The sequence below is a fragment of the Phocoena sinus genome, chromosome 10 (genome assembly GCF_008692025.1).
Source record: "Phocoena sinus isolate mPhoSin1 chromosome 10, mPhoSin1.pri, whole genome shotgun sequence".
NCBI classification, from domain to species: Eukaryota; Metazoa; Chordata; class Mammalia; order Artiodactyla; family Phocoenidae; genus Phocoena; species Phocoena sinus.
In genome coordinates, this window is record NC_045772.1 from 62,118,791 (window position 1) to 62,132,594 (window position 13,804).

Consider the following 13,804-nt stretch of genomic DNA (forward strand, 5'->3'; position numbering starts at 1 on the left):
CAGGGGCCCAGGATCAGGCCCCCTGGTCTCTTGGGCAGCTAGCATTCAGCTAGCAGGGGTTTTGTCTAGGAGATAGAGGCCCAAGGCGGCCTGGAGCTGAGATACAAACCCACGGAGAAAAACCCATGGGCCTGGGTGTCTGGGGCTTGGGACAGAGGCTAAAGCCTGGCAAGGCAGGGTGTCTACTGAAGGCTGGACGGGGCCCTGTGCCACCCTGGCAGCTCTGGTGGGGCAGTGGGGTTGACTGACAGCAGGGGGTAAAGTGCAGGCCCAGACTCTGGGCCCAGGACTGGGATTCCCTGGCTTGGCCACCCTGGCTCTGAGGCCTCTTTTGCATCAGGTCCTGGGGGTGGTAGGGGGGTGCACCCAGGGCGTGGGAGGCGGGGGGGGGGGGGGGGGGCGGAACCCGGCGTCAGGGAGCCTGCTGCTTTGAGCAGGCCAGACGGCGCGCGGCGGGTGCGGGGATCGGGTTTCAGCCCAGCTGTATTTTTGGCTGGATGGGCTGGGGGCCGAGTTGGGCAGGCACAGCTGCCCACAGAGGGGCACCCCCCTCCCCAGCACACACACTCACAGAACCTCTACCCAGACAGGCCACCATCCACTGCCCACCACACACACTGCAGGCAGAGGGGAGTCAGGCTTCAGGCCTGTGGCTAGTGAATCACTTTGGGCCTCTGGAGACCGTTGCTGAGCTTCTGTAGTGTCTTCTTGATCCGCAGTGCAGTGAGGCGGGCAGAGGGGTTTGGGTACCAGCACTCCCGCATCATCTGAGCCAGGCCTGAGAGGACCTGGGGGGAGGGAGAGCGAAGCAGAGGAGAGAAAGCAGAGACACGGGTCAGGGAAGGTGGAAAGGAAGAGGCGAGGAGGATGCCCAGTAGTGGGGAGACACGAGCAGAACAGGAAGGATGAGAAGACGGAAACGAGAGTGTCGAAAAGGAGGGGGAGAGGAGGGACAGAAGTGGTGGTAAGAGGGAGAGTGGCGGGAACCAGGCAAGGATGAGGAAGAAAGATAAACATGGAAGACGAAGGCAGTGGAGTGAGAAGGGGACGGAGAGAGGCAGGCAGGACGGAAAGAGAGATGTAACTCAGATCTTCGGGGACACCCTTCGGTGAGTACACCCCACCCTCACCTCCACCAAGATCCAGGAAAGGGGAGATCTGCAGGCCTCGGGGCTCCCACGTGCCTATCTGCAGCGGGACCCCAGTGTCGAGGGCAGTGGCTCCCAGCACCTCCACCAACCCTGGCAGCGTCCTCAAAATGCATGTGTCTAGGGAGGAACCTATCCCAGGAATCTCAGCGGTCCCAGAGTGAGCCAGCCTCACTCCACCTCAGAGCTCAAGTTGGTTCCTGAGCCAGAGCGTATGTGTGTGCGCACAGGAGTGCATATGAGTGGCTTTTCGTGGCTCTGTATGTTGTGCAGAAATATACACGTGTCTATGTATACATACATGTATACACATGTGTACGTGGATTAATTCTTTCCATAAACATTTACTGAGTACCTACTGTGTGCCAGGCACTGTGACAGGTTAGATAAGGGTCAGCAAAGGAGACATGCTTTTCCTCTTCATGGGGTCAACAGTCTGGCATATACGTGCATGCGTGTGTACCTGTGAGTGTGTGTTTGTGTAGAAGCGCGTGCATGCCCCTGTGTGTCTAGATACACGTATGCCTGTGTCCTGTATAAGTATATGGAGTGTTCTGAGAAAGAGCAAAAATGAGTAACAACAACAAAAACTTCGTGGCAGGAAATGCAGCAGAGAGCCTCTGACTTTTCGGGCGAGGTGAAGGGTTCTGGTTACCAGAATAACCACAGGGTCCCGGAGGTCCACAGGCAGGGACGTGGGAGGGAGTACCCAGAGAAGCACCCTGGAATCTGTCCCCCAGAATCTATCCAGGTGAAGCAGAGGCCAGACACAAGTTCCTGGGCTCAGAAATCCCAGCTGTGAGCCACCACCCCACGCCATCCCAGCCCCACCAGAGAGGCCTTACCGGGTCTGCAGCCAGCCGGTTGGGGATAGTGGGCGTCTGCTGGTCAACACACACCACCTTCTTCATGTCCTCAAAGCTGGGATCGTTAGGTACCACATCGTAGAAGGGTGGCCTGTAGTCCTCCACGATGCCTAGGGATGGAGGGCAATGGGACAGTCACTTGGGACCTCAAGGAGGCCCAATACCACCCAGAGGAGAGCCTTGCCCACCCTCTGTCCCAGGGTCCAGGAAACCAGTTGCCTGGCCTTGCTACCCCTGAGAGAGACACCATAATATAATAAATATATTTATAAATAATCACTGCCATTTATTTTACATTTACCACATATGCCAGGCATTGTGCCATAAACACTTTACATGCATTATCTGGTCGGTCTTCACAGCAAACCCAAAGACCCATTTTACAGATGGAGAAACTGACGCTCAGAGAAGTTGAGCCCACGGTTACACAGCTAGTAATGGCAAAGCCAAGACTTAAACTCATTGTATTCCTAGGCCAGATCTTGTTCCAGTCTTTCCACAGCTGCCTCCCACCCGGGGCCTGGGTACTGCTCCCAGGCCCCAACTATCACAGATGCCCCCAAATACCTAATGTTCACTGAGCACTTACTACGTGCCAGGCACTGTCCTAACTGCATGGCATTAAATCCTCACGACTCTATGAGGTAAGCAATACTATTAGCTCCACTTTATACAAGCAATGAAATTCAGGCCAGAGGAGTGAAGAAACTTGTCTAAAATCACACAGGGAGTAAGTGACACAGCTAGGATTTAAGCCCAGAAAGTCTGACCAAAACCCATGCTCTTGACCTCCAAGCTACACTTAAGGAAGGGAGGCTGGCTGACTGCTGGATGAGGATATGGAATGAGGGAAAGGGGGAGAAAAAACACATCTCCTAAGAGAAAGAGATTTTCACCCGGGTCCAGATCACATCCACCCACTCCCAGGGATGGCACAGGCCTCTGCTGACCCCTTCAGCCGGCAGCGCCCCCTCCCCTCGTCATCTGAAGTACGTGGTCCTTAGCAGGAGTTTTCAGAAGATGATGCCCGTGGAGCTGCAGGCGCTGGGGCAGAAGAGGCCAGACCCCAGAAGAGCGCCCCAGGCCACACCCTGCTTCCAGCCCCCGTCTGGGAGCCGCGGCCACACAGCACAGCCGCAACCTCGGTAGGGCCCACGCCAGCTGTGCTCCCCGTGGCGGGCTTCCAGGCCAGCCCCTGTGCTGCTCGAGCCCTAATCAGTGCTGCACAGAGGCCTGAGCGTGTCTAATGGGCCTTTAATCAGCGCCGGGGCTGACACCAGATTACAGTGTTTATAATGTGCCACGAATCTGTGTGGGGCCGACAGAGCTTCCCTCCGCTCCGGGAGTCGGCAATTGTCCTCCCCCTCAGCCCAGGCTGCTCCAGCCTCCCTTTCCTGCCTGAAGCCTGGTCCAAGGGGCTTCGGCTCCTTCCAGGTGCCCCCTTCCCCAGCCCCAGCCTCTAGAGCTCACGTCCGGAGGGGCAGGGACCTGAGCCCAGCCAGAGGGTGGTCCCCAACCTGTCAGGACTCCCAGCAGCCTCTCCCCATGGACAGCCTCCACAAAGACTGATCACCTCCCCACCTGGTCCAGACCATCACCCAACACCCATCCACCCCAGGGCTGGGAGGGCACCAGCCACAGGGCGGCCCCCTATATGGAGCCATCAGGAACGAGGTCCCTCCGCCTGCTCTCAGCCCCTCCAAATCTGAGTCCCCTGTGGCACCCACGGTAATAAAGAGGCGGCAGGGAATTCCCTGGCAGTCCAGTGATTAAGACTCTACACTCCCAATGCAGGGGACACGGGTTCGATCCCTGGTCGGGGAACTAAGATCCCGCATGCTGCGCGGCTTGGCTAATAATAATAGTAAGGCAGTCATAAGCAGGCACTGCAAGCGCTATTATATCCCGCATTTTTGCGGTCAAAGAAACCAAGGACCGGAGAGGTAGAAAAAGCACGGTAATAAAGAGCACCGAGCCCCCAGAGTCAGATTGCCTGGTTTCAGACCCCAGTGCTGCCTCCGGACAGCTGTAATTCTGTGCCTCAATCCCCTCATCTGTAAAATAGGGATGATACTGTGTCAAGCATGCGTCATTACAACAGTAATTGCCACTAACAGTTACTGAGCTACAGAACAGCTCCAGGTGCTGCCCTGGATACCCTATTTGGATTATCGCAACAACTAGGCATTATGTTATTCTCATCTTACAAATGAGGAAACTGAGGCACAGAAAGGTTAAGTAACTGCACACGGCAAAATCAGGAACTGAGCTCAGGCAGTCTGATTCCCAGCCCACGCTCTTAACCACTAAGCAATACCACCTCCCTGCCAACAAAGAACGATTCCATAAGATAATACGTGTATACAGCGTGGCATCTGGTACGTGTTGAAACTCGATAAATGTTAGCTGCTCTTAACGCTTTTGTTATTGTCACTTACCCAAGATTTCACAGCCAGAATCAGACTCAGATGAACCTTAAAAGGTCACTCAGCTGGACCAGCTGGTGAGTGGCAGTAAAGGGAATATGGGAGGTCTGACCACAAGCCTCTCAGGCCACGGGCACCAGCCACGGCAGGAAGTCCCATCTCCTGCCTGTCTATCCACCCACCCTATTCCCCTTTCCCTATCCTGTGCAGGGGGGATCCTCACCATTGACAATGGTCCGGCGGGCGATTTCCCACAGCACCAGGCCAAAGGCCCAGATGTCCGTCCACTTGTAGGACTCGAAGCAGTCGGTTCGGATCTGCTCTTCCAGCACCTCGGGGGCCATGTACCTCTTGGTGCCCACTCGCGGGTTGTTGCCGATGTCCAGGTAGTCACTACCCTGGGAGTGCATTACAGCCAGGCCTGTGGGTACCGGGCCTGTCACTCCTGCCACTCATCCCAGCCCACAGACGGGGTGGCCCCTGGGAGGCTGGGGTCCGGGGGTGAGGTGGGATGGAGAGAGATGGTAGGACATAAGAGGGGCCGGCACATGGAGACCCGCCCTGAGGTGGGCTGGGAGACAGCAGCCACGGGGAGAATAACTGTCCCAGTTACACTGTGCTTGTGTGGTGCCCTCTAGGTGCAAGGACCCAGCGAGGTGTGAGTAGGGGAGGCAGGCATTATGATGCCCGTTTCACAGAGCCGAACCCCAAGGCCTGGTGACGGGGAACGATGTAGTCAGCGAAGCCAGGATGAGAACCCAGGTTGCTGGCTCCCTGCCCCTTTCTCCTAACTCCTGGAGCTCGGCTGGTGTGGGCTTGAAAAGGACGTTAAGGCAACCTGTGGGGCTCTTGGAGAGGTGAGATGAGACCAAACACACGTCTGTAAGTTTTAAAGCGCCAGTCAGTGTCCTCGCCGACGCCGGGCATCCAAATCAGCAAAGGCAGTACCGCGTGGAAAGGGCGGAGCTCACGGACCCCGCCCCCCGCGAAGAGCCCGCCCCTCCCCGCTCACCCAGGTCCGCGATGCAGCACTGCAGGTTGCTCTTGACCAGCACGTTGCGGCTCTTGAGGTCGCGGTGGGCGATGGCCGGCTTGCCCTGCGTGCCGAAGATCTCCACGTGCAGGTGCGCCAGGCCGCAGGCCGCGGACACGGCTAGCCTCAGGGCCAGCTGGGGCTCCAGCGTCTGCCTCTGCAGAAAGTCGTAGAGCGAGCCGTGCTCGTGGTAGTGCGTGATAAGCCACAGTTGCGTGCTTGAGTTGCGGGAAGTCATGTCCGAGGCGATAAAGCCTGTGGGCGGAGGGTCAGGTGGCTCACCAAGGGTCTAGGGATGAAGGAGGCTCGACGGGTCAGGGTCAGGGCTGGGGACAGAGGATGCACTAGGTCAGGGCAAAGCTGGGGCTGGGGTGGAGGCTCGTCTGGCTTAGGTCAGAGAGGAAGCTGGAATCAGAGGGCTGAGGACGCTGAGGGCCGGCTGGGAGTCCTTCAGGGTTAGGTCAGCGTCCAGAGGCGAGGTGGCGGTCCAGCCCCGAGTGCGGGGGGATGAGAGCCGGGGGCCTGGCGCCGCACCCTCCCGCTTGCCTAGGATGTTGTCGTGTCTGAGCAGAACCGTGTTGTAGATCTCAGTCTCCCGGAACCAGGACTGTTCGTCCCTCGAGGAGAAGATCTTGACGGCTACACTCTCACCGTGCCACAGGCCCCGCCATACCTCGCCATAGCGGCCCTTTCCTGATCCGACGGCCAGAGAGGAGGGAGGGGGGTCACATACCGGACACACAGAGCCCGTGGGCACAGTAATCCCCAGAAGAGTCCCCATCGTTATGCTGCACTGACTTCACCTCCAGAACCTCTGACGATTATGTTTTAACTTAATCCAGACCCAAAGGCAGCCGGCAGGCCACCCCCATTGCCTCTTGCTCCAGCCCAGCTCCTGCAGAAGGGTCTGGCACTGACCCATCTCCAACCCCCTCCCTGGCCAGCAGCATTCCCATTCGGAGCCAGGCCTGGCCCCACCTGTGACGCTGGAGGCCGAGAGCTCCCTCACCCCTCCAAGCTCATGGGAGCTCTTGGTCCCCATCCCCCGGGCTCACCCACTGCTCACCCACACACTCCACCAGAGCCACCTGCCGCGCCACTGTCCTCTGCACCAGGAAGGGGAGCCCTGAGCCACTGCCGGTGGTGCAGTCGCTGTCCAGGAGGTCCTGGGAGTACCGAGAGGCCACTGAGAGGCAGCCACGACCCGCCCAACCCGTTTCTCCCTCCTCGACCCGGGCCCCACTGCTGTGTCTCTCCAGGCTTCTCACTCACCAACCCCTCCCGTCCAGCACCCAGTCAAATCTCTGAGTGCCCGCCATTGTGCCCTTCTCAGCTACCTGCCACTCTGGGTCCCCTCTGGCTCTGTGCCTCCTGTCTACTCTCACCACCCTGTGTCCCCGGTTCTCCCGGTCCCGTACCCCCAGCATGCTGTCCCCCTGCTCGGATGCCTTCAGGATGAGGCTGGACTCGCCCAGCTCACTGTTCAGGCTCCGCTGCTTCTCCTGCCTCCGCCGGACATGCCACAGGCCCAGGGCACCCAGAGCCACTAGGACCAGCAAGGCCAGCACGGGGCCCAGGATGAGAGGCAGCTGGCCATCTCCTTGCGGCTGCTCTGGCGGAGTCTGGGTGGCTGGCACAGGAGGGACACTGAGACTCAGCTTCCACCAGGCCAGACGCCCCCCACCTTGCCACTCTGCCAGTCAGATCCCAGGGTCCTGCCTCCCCCGCCCTCCAGGCCAGAGGAGGAGAGGCAAGCAGGGCGGGGAGGGCAGAGTCTGAGAAGACAGGGAGAGGTTGCTGGAGCAGCTGGACGTACCCTCCAGCACCAGGGACACGTTGTGGTTGCAGAAGGGGCTGTAGCAGCAGTAGTGGTTGAAGAAGTCGGTGGGCCGCCCCTTGCAGAACTCCTGGTTCAGGCTCCCGCAGCCCCGATGTTCCTGGAGGTGTGTGCCCTCCTCCCGCACCAGCACTACTGTGCACCAGGCCCCCTGGCAGGTGGGCCCTTTGCAGTACGGGTTCTCACACGTGCAGGTCACCAGCGGGCCCCGAGAGGGCTTCACGGGGCCGCCTGGGAGACACACTGGAAGCTCAGCTGCTCTGGGCCCCACTCCCCAGAATGAGCCGAATACCCAGGTCTGCCCCCTGTACCCCCCCGCTCCCCAGCTTCTGAGCTCTCAAATCTTTGAGGCCTTGGTCCTTCAGTTCCATCCTCAGATTACCCTTCCCTCCAGTGACTTATCCCTGCCAGGGGCAGCTGCCACCAGGAGAACCAGGCTTCTGTCCCTTCCCTGATCCTAGGACCTCCCCTCCCAGTTCCAGGCCCAGCCCAGCCCCCAGCCCCAACTCTGAGGGCTCTCCCGGGCCCTCCCTGCCAACATCTCCACTGCGCCGCACCCCCAGATAGAGGTCCCACCCTGGAGTCTGACAGAGCAGCAGTCTGCGGGTTTGGATCAGGAGGACTTGGGGTAGCCGGGAGCTTAGTCCCACTGAGCCCGTCTCCCACCCTCCAGCCAAGCTCCTAAGTCCCCCTCCTCCCCAGCTCCTCAAGTTCAGCCCAACAAGAGCTGAGCCCAGGTAGCCCTTTCTCCACCCAGGCCCCTGTTCCATACTTGCTCCCCAGTACTCACCCTGGGTCAGGCCCAAGGCCGTCAGTAGCATCAGAAGGGTTCTCCTGGGAGGGTCCAAGGTCATGGTCCCTGGAGAAGAGAAGGGGTGCAATAACATCTATGAAATGTGATCCCTTCAGTGTTTTCAGCCACTGACCGTGGGTCCCTCCCACCCAGAGGAAATCACTGGGAGTTTTTTTGTGTGGGGGGGCAGGGAGGCCTCCTCCCTCCTCCCTGTGTCTGGCTTTGGGGAGGGGCCTGCAGGGGAAGTCCTGGTTCACTTCCCCATGGAAACCATCCTGTTAGGGGTAAAGGGTGGGGAGCCATGTTTAAGTGACTGAGAGCCTGGGGGACTCCCAGCTCTCCTGCAGCTGAGTTCAGACTGGAGGGTGCAGAGGGCAGAAGGAGACTACGGGACTAGGGTAGAAGGGGCATCTCTTCAGCAGGACCACCACCCTCTGTCCCCTGCCCCCTTGCCCACCCCTTCCCAGCCTCCACCCCTGCCCACCCCTTTCCCAGTGCCCCCGCCCCCCCGGCCTGGCTGCCTCAAACATAAACAGTCTCCTGTCTTCACTTCCTGCCATTCAGGGTCCCGCCAAGCTGGGAACAGGAATCAAGATTGTTTAGATTGGGGTCTGGATAGAACAGGCAGGAGTCACGCACAAGCAGGGAGCAGGACATATTCTCAGGGCAGGCTGGAGTGGCTACAGGGTCTGCAGGGGCCACCCGGGGCTGGGGCACCCCCATGATGGAGTCCTAGGAGGAAACCTTGTGAATCACAAAGCCCAGCTCTTATTTTAGAGAAGATGGGGATTAAGGCTCAGTCAGGAGAGGAGGCTTGTGCAAGGTCAGGCAGGATTCAGTGGCAATACCGGGAGTACCACCCAGGTGTCCAGACTCCCAGTCCAGTGTCTTTCTACTCCATATCGCAATCCAGGGTGGCAGCCCACGTCTGAGCCCTCAGGGTTGTAACAACCATACAAAGCTTGGACAGTGCTGGGCTGTGCCAGGTGTGAAGGAACCTCTCTGCACCCTCATCGGAGTATAAGACGCCCTGTCTGAGCCACTCCCTGGCCCCCTTCTCTCTCCTTGCCGTCCTGGGAAAGAGTGGGGGTAGGGCCAGTGATGTCGAAGGGAAGTGAAACATACTTAGATGTTGAATGTTTGACCTTCTGTGGCTGGTTGAACTTCTCCAGAAGTTTGGTGGAGAGCATTAGGGGAGTAATTCTGACCTATAACAGTCCCCATCTCAGCTCCCAAACCATCCAGTGCTTCAGAAGCCACCCCCTTCTTCATTTCTCCAAGGTTTAGAATGAGAAGATTAGGGCTGAGGCTGCAGCAAGAAGGACTGAGGTCAGACAGCAAGAAGGACTTTCTGAATGGTGGAGAGTATGCAGGTGTGTGCCTGGGGACTGGATCCCCAGGTAGGGGCAGCTGCCACGAGGGAGGGGCAGTGTCTTCTGGCATGACATGGTAAGGCTGGTAGGGCTGCAGAAGGCCCCTAGTCTAAGAATGGTGCCAAATGAAGATCCATGATGCTGAGGCTGTGAGGGCAGGATGACTCGTGGTGGGGGCGAGGGGGGCGCTTCGTGGGCCTCTCTGGCTGGTGGCAGCTCTGGCCTTCCTGCCTGGGCTTCCTCTGCCCCAGAGGCCCAGGGCTGGGGGAGGAAACGGAGCCCTGGGCCGCTGCAGCTGTGTCCCCAGCCTCTGCCTGACCTTCTGCCTCTTGCCCCTCCCAGAAGGCAGTGGGGAGTCTGGCAAGCACTCTACAGTGGGACTGGTGGCTGGAGAGGGAGCCCCAGACAAGCTGAATTTGCCCACTGGGGTAAGGGCGAGAATCCATCCTTGGCAGTCTTTGCCCAGAAAGCAGCTAGGGAGAGAATATGCAGCAAGAAGCAGAAGGGGGTAACAACAGGATGACAGCCGGCGGCCTTCTAGAATGCTCTACCCATGCTTTCACCTCTCTGTGCTCCAATGCACCCTCTCACCTACACAATTCTACAGCAGAAGCACCTGAAGGGCTTCATTAGAAATGCACATTCTTTGGTCTCACCCCCACTCCAGATTCTGATTTAGTCCACTGGGACCAGTAAGAAACACGCATTTAAAAAAATGTCCCCAGGTAATTCTGATCAGTTTGTGTGGGTACCACACTTTGAGAAGTGGGTCCTGCACAATGCTGACTGGTCCCCGTGCTTTCATTTCACTGGGCAGGACCCCGCTGGGTGAGTGCAAGTGGAGTGCTCGGGGCAGGGGCTCTAATTCCTACCCGGGGACCTCTCCCCCCTTCTACTGGAGAAGGGACAGACAAGGCTAAACACTGAAACCAGGGACTCAGAGACACGGCGGAGGGAGGGCAGGGCGCGGGCTTCGTTCAGGACACGTCCAGCCTCTGGGGCCCAGGAACAGTGCAGGGAGGGCTTGGCGGCATTTGCAGAATCCGCCTCTGGTCTAATCCTGGGAATGCAGTGGAGGCAAACTGCGACTGTCCAATTTTTAACCGGGCCTGGCATAAGATTAGGTACAAGAGGGTGCTGAGTCCAGATCAGTCCCAACTCCGAGCTGGCCCTGCCTGATTCGCCCTGAGACTTGACTCTAGCACAGACAGACTCCTGGGGACCGGTAGACTCCTTTCATGTCTAACAAAACTTCTTGAAAGATCTCCTGCTGACTGAAGCATCACAGTTTCAAGCCAGAAATCACAAACGCTAAACTAATTTCAAATATTAACTCACCACTGTGAAATTCTTAGTAATAAGAGTTAACCTCCTCTGAGTAATACTTATGTGCTAAGTACCGAACTTTGACGGCTGATCTCATTTAGTCCTCACGACAATCCAATAGGGAAACGGAAGCTCGGGGATGTCAGGTTTCTTGCCCAGAATCACCAGGTATGTCTTGATCAGCTTAAATTGCTGGTAATAAATCCTCACTTGGTCATTTTATTTCTGCTGTTGTTTGGTGTCGGGTAGGTCCCTCAAAAGAGGAAAAAGAGCAGGTGGGGGGTTGCATGAACAGACTGCAACTGTCACCACCTGCCGCCCAAATGCGGGTTTGTTTAGAAATCATCTGTTTGCTGTAGGCTTAGCCCTAGTTGGGGAGAAGCAGAGTAGAGGTGTGCTCGGAAGGTGGATGTCGATCCCTTTCTCCCCAGCACACCTGAAGGATCGATATAACCGGCTCCCATCAGCAGCAGTGGCCCGGCACAGCAGTGACTGTCATGGGGCTGGAAGCGCCTTGCTCTGCACATCGGCAGAGGACCATACAGCAGAGGACCAGACTGAGCTGCTCATCCTGGGCTGCCCCTTAACTGTCACAAAGCGCGTTCATCGGCACCACTTCACAGCGCTGGGATGTAGCATCAGGTCTGGATTTTAGGATCTCAGACAGAATGCGAACGCAGCACAGTATAGCACAGAGGGCAGGTTGCGGTCTCTGGATCATGTAGACCCGGATTCAGATCCTGCTTCTACCACTTAGGGCTATGAGATTTGGGGCAAGTTACTTGAACTTTCTGAGGCTTCGGCTCCCCTGTGAAAAATGGGGAATAATAATAGTGCTCATTTCATAGGTATAATGTAGTAAAATTATTTAGCAGAGTACTAAGTGGTACACAGTAAGCACTTAATAAATGTTACTAAACACCCAACCATCCATGGAGCTTTGGACAAGTGATTCAAATCTGAATCTCTTTCCTCTTCTGTAGGATGGACATCATAACACCTCTTCTGCTAGGTTGTGGCCAGGATTACATGACAAAAATATATCTAAGTGTCTACATAGTAGTACTCAATAAATGGTAGCTATTTTTAACCACCTGATAAGATGAGAGGACAGGTACCAGGCCAAACAAACAGTAAGGGGTAAGAGATGTCGGACAGACCCTGACTCGGCCAGAAGCTGCCCATATAGAGAGGGTGAGAGCTACCGTCCACTCTGCCTTAGAGCAGAAAAGAGGGGGTGGGTGGCCAGCCTTGGGATGGTCATAACAGCACTGGTCTCCAGACTGACCTCCAGGGCAGACTGAAAACCTGGGGTCCCAGGCTGGAGGGAGACTGGGATCCCCTCTGACCTGGATCCTGAAGGAAGTCCGTGCATTGGGGATTATCTGACCACACAGGGTTGGAACTGAGGTCTGGAGGAGGGAGTTGTAGTGTCAGATTCCTTTGGCAAGAGTGGCCGGGACTGGTCTGGGAAAGATGGGCTTCAAGGGGAGGCTCAACAGTGCTGGGAGTAAGACACCCACCCCCAGGTCAATCCAGGTTCCTGGAAGGACATGTGACCCCCTTCTCTGTAAATGAAGGAGGGCAGGGATCTTTCCGCCCATTTTATGGATGAGGATGAGAGAAGCTAAGTGACGGGCCCCAGGAGCAAAGTTTTCTGATTCTCAGTGCGGGTTCGGTCCAGCCCCCTCCAGTCTTAGGTGGGGTGATGGGCAGATGTTGGTGGAGGGCGAGGGGCGGCTTGTACTACGAGGAACTGGGACTGACCCTACAGCGACCTCTCTGAGGGTCTCTCTGGGATATGCCATGGGGAGGACCCACTGGGGTTGGGATCAGCCGCCCCCCCGCAACGGCCCGGCCCGGGGACCTCGACTCACCTCTGGGCCTGCCCTGCGGGCAGCGCGGCGCGAGCGTGCAGCAGGCGGCCTCCTCCCCTCCCCGGCGGCGGCCGCGGTCGCACGACGGGCGCTGGACAGAGGGCCAGGGTCTGGGGTCCGGGCGCGGCCCCGGGCAGGGCTGGGGCCGGGGAGGGGCTGGCTCGGCGCGGCTGGCGCGGCGGCCTCCCGGGACTGGGAAAGGGGCCGGAGCAAAAATGTTTCTTATTCCAGCGTCTTCCTGCCTGGCCCGGCTCCACCACTCCCTCCTAATAAACCGTTTCCTATTGCCCAGCTAGCCGACGGCCGCCCGCTCGACCCTCGCCAGGGCTCAGGGCCGGACCCTCCCCTGCGCGGCTGCAGATCCCGAGGGCGGCATCCCCCTCGGCTGCCCACGCCCGGGATCAAGGCCGCGCTCCCGCCCCCAGCCTCCCACATCCGCCTCCCCGAGGGGGCGGGCCTTGGCCTTGGGCCGCGGGGGTCTCGCGGGGTTCAGGCCCAGAGCCGTGGGGGCCAGTGCTGGGACGCTAGGCACCATACGAGGGCCGGCCGGGGGAGGGGTGGAGGTGGAGGTGCCCCTCCCCGCTCAGAGCCGCTGAGGGGCGGCCTGGAATCCTGGACGGGTAGGGGGGCACCGAGGGAACGACACGCGGGGAGGGCAGAATGGAGAGAAATTACCTGTCTTCCCACCCAAAACTCCAGCTCCTCCTTCTAGAAGGCTCAGAAGCAAGGGCAGACTTTGGGGCTGGCTGGGTGCGAAATATTTTGGCTCCGCCCGCCCCCCCCCTCGGGGACTCCCCCCTCTGTCCAAATCCTTCAGCCTCCTCCCTCGGCCCCTTCGCCCCCCTCCGCAGCCTCTCACTGATCAGCGCTCAGCGCAGGGTAAACAGGCCCAGATGGGGCAGCTCTGAGTCAGGGGTGAGGGTCTGAGCCCCTCCGGCCGTAGCACAGCTCAGTGACGGGGATGCCTTTCTGCACCACGGGCGGTCAGAATGGAGGGAGAGGCTGGGAACTGCCGTGGACTGCCGCCTTCGAGGCCGGCCCCTCACCCCACCAAATGGAGCTTTAGAGTTGGAGACGGGGAGCCTCCCTCAGGACACTGCTGGGACAGGGCGGACAAGATGCTCT

At 58.4% G+C, this 13,804-nt stretch overlaps 1 protein-coding gene across 3 annotated transcripts; it reads right to left on the reverse strand.

Moving 5' to 3' along the window:
- Nucleotides 1–401: 401 nt before the first annotated feature.
- On the reverse strand, nucleotides 402–13,042 carry ACVRL1 (activin A receptor like type 1). 3 transcript variants are annotated; one of them, XM_032646606.1, is made up of 10 exons: nucleotides 12,680–13,042; nucleotides 8,101–8,169; nucleotides 7,290–7,541; nucleotides 6,892–7,103; nucleotides 6,540–6,639; nucleotides 6,020–6,166; nucleotides 5,453–5,728; nucleotides 4,664–4,861; nucleotides 1,994–2,124; nucleotides 402–788 (listed from the first exon to the last, which is right to left on the reverse strand). In XM_032646606.1, exons 2-10 carry the CDS (start codon nucleotides 8,162–8,164, stop codon nucleotides 654–656), a joined length of 1,515 nt encoding a protein of 504 aa, XP_032502497.1. In that variant the 5' UTR covers nucleotides 8,165–8,169; nucleotides 12,680–13,042; the 3' UTR covers nucleotides 402–653. The 3 variants fall into 3 exon arrangements, with proteins under 3 accessions (XP_032502497.1, XP_032502496.1, XP_032502498.1); XM_032646605.1 differs by lacking the exon at nucleotides 12,680–13,042 and having other exon boundaries at nucleotides 8,101–8,227; XM_032646607.1 differs by lacking the exons at nucleotides 402–788; nucleotides 1,994–2,124; nucleotides 12,680–13,042 and having other exon boundaries at nucleotides 4,854–5,320; nucleotides 8,101–8,227.
- Nucleotides 13,043–13,804: the final 762 nt, after the last annotated feature.

Coding starts and splice junctions, on each gene's coding strand:
- ACVRL1 (XM_032646605.1), bottom strand. CDS start 8,197: ATGTTATTGCACCCCTTCTCTTCTCCAGGGACCATGACCTTGGACCCT. Junction 6,640..6,891: donor AGGGGGACAGCATGCTGGGG/GTACGGGACCGG, acceptor CGGTACTCCCAG/GACCTCCTGGACAGCGACTG. Junction 2,125..4,663: donor CCGCCGGACCATTGTCAATG/GTGAGGATCCCC, acceptor CTCCATCCCTAG/GCATCGTGGAGGACTACAGG.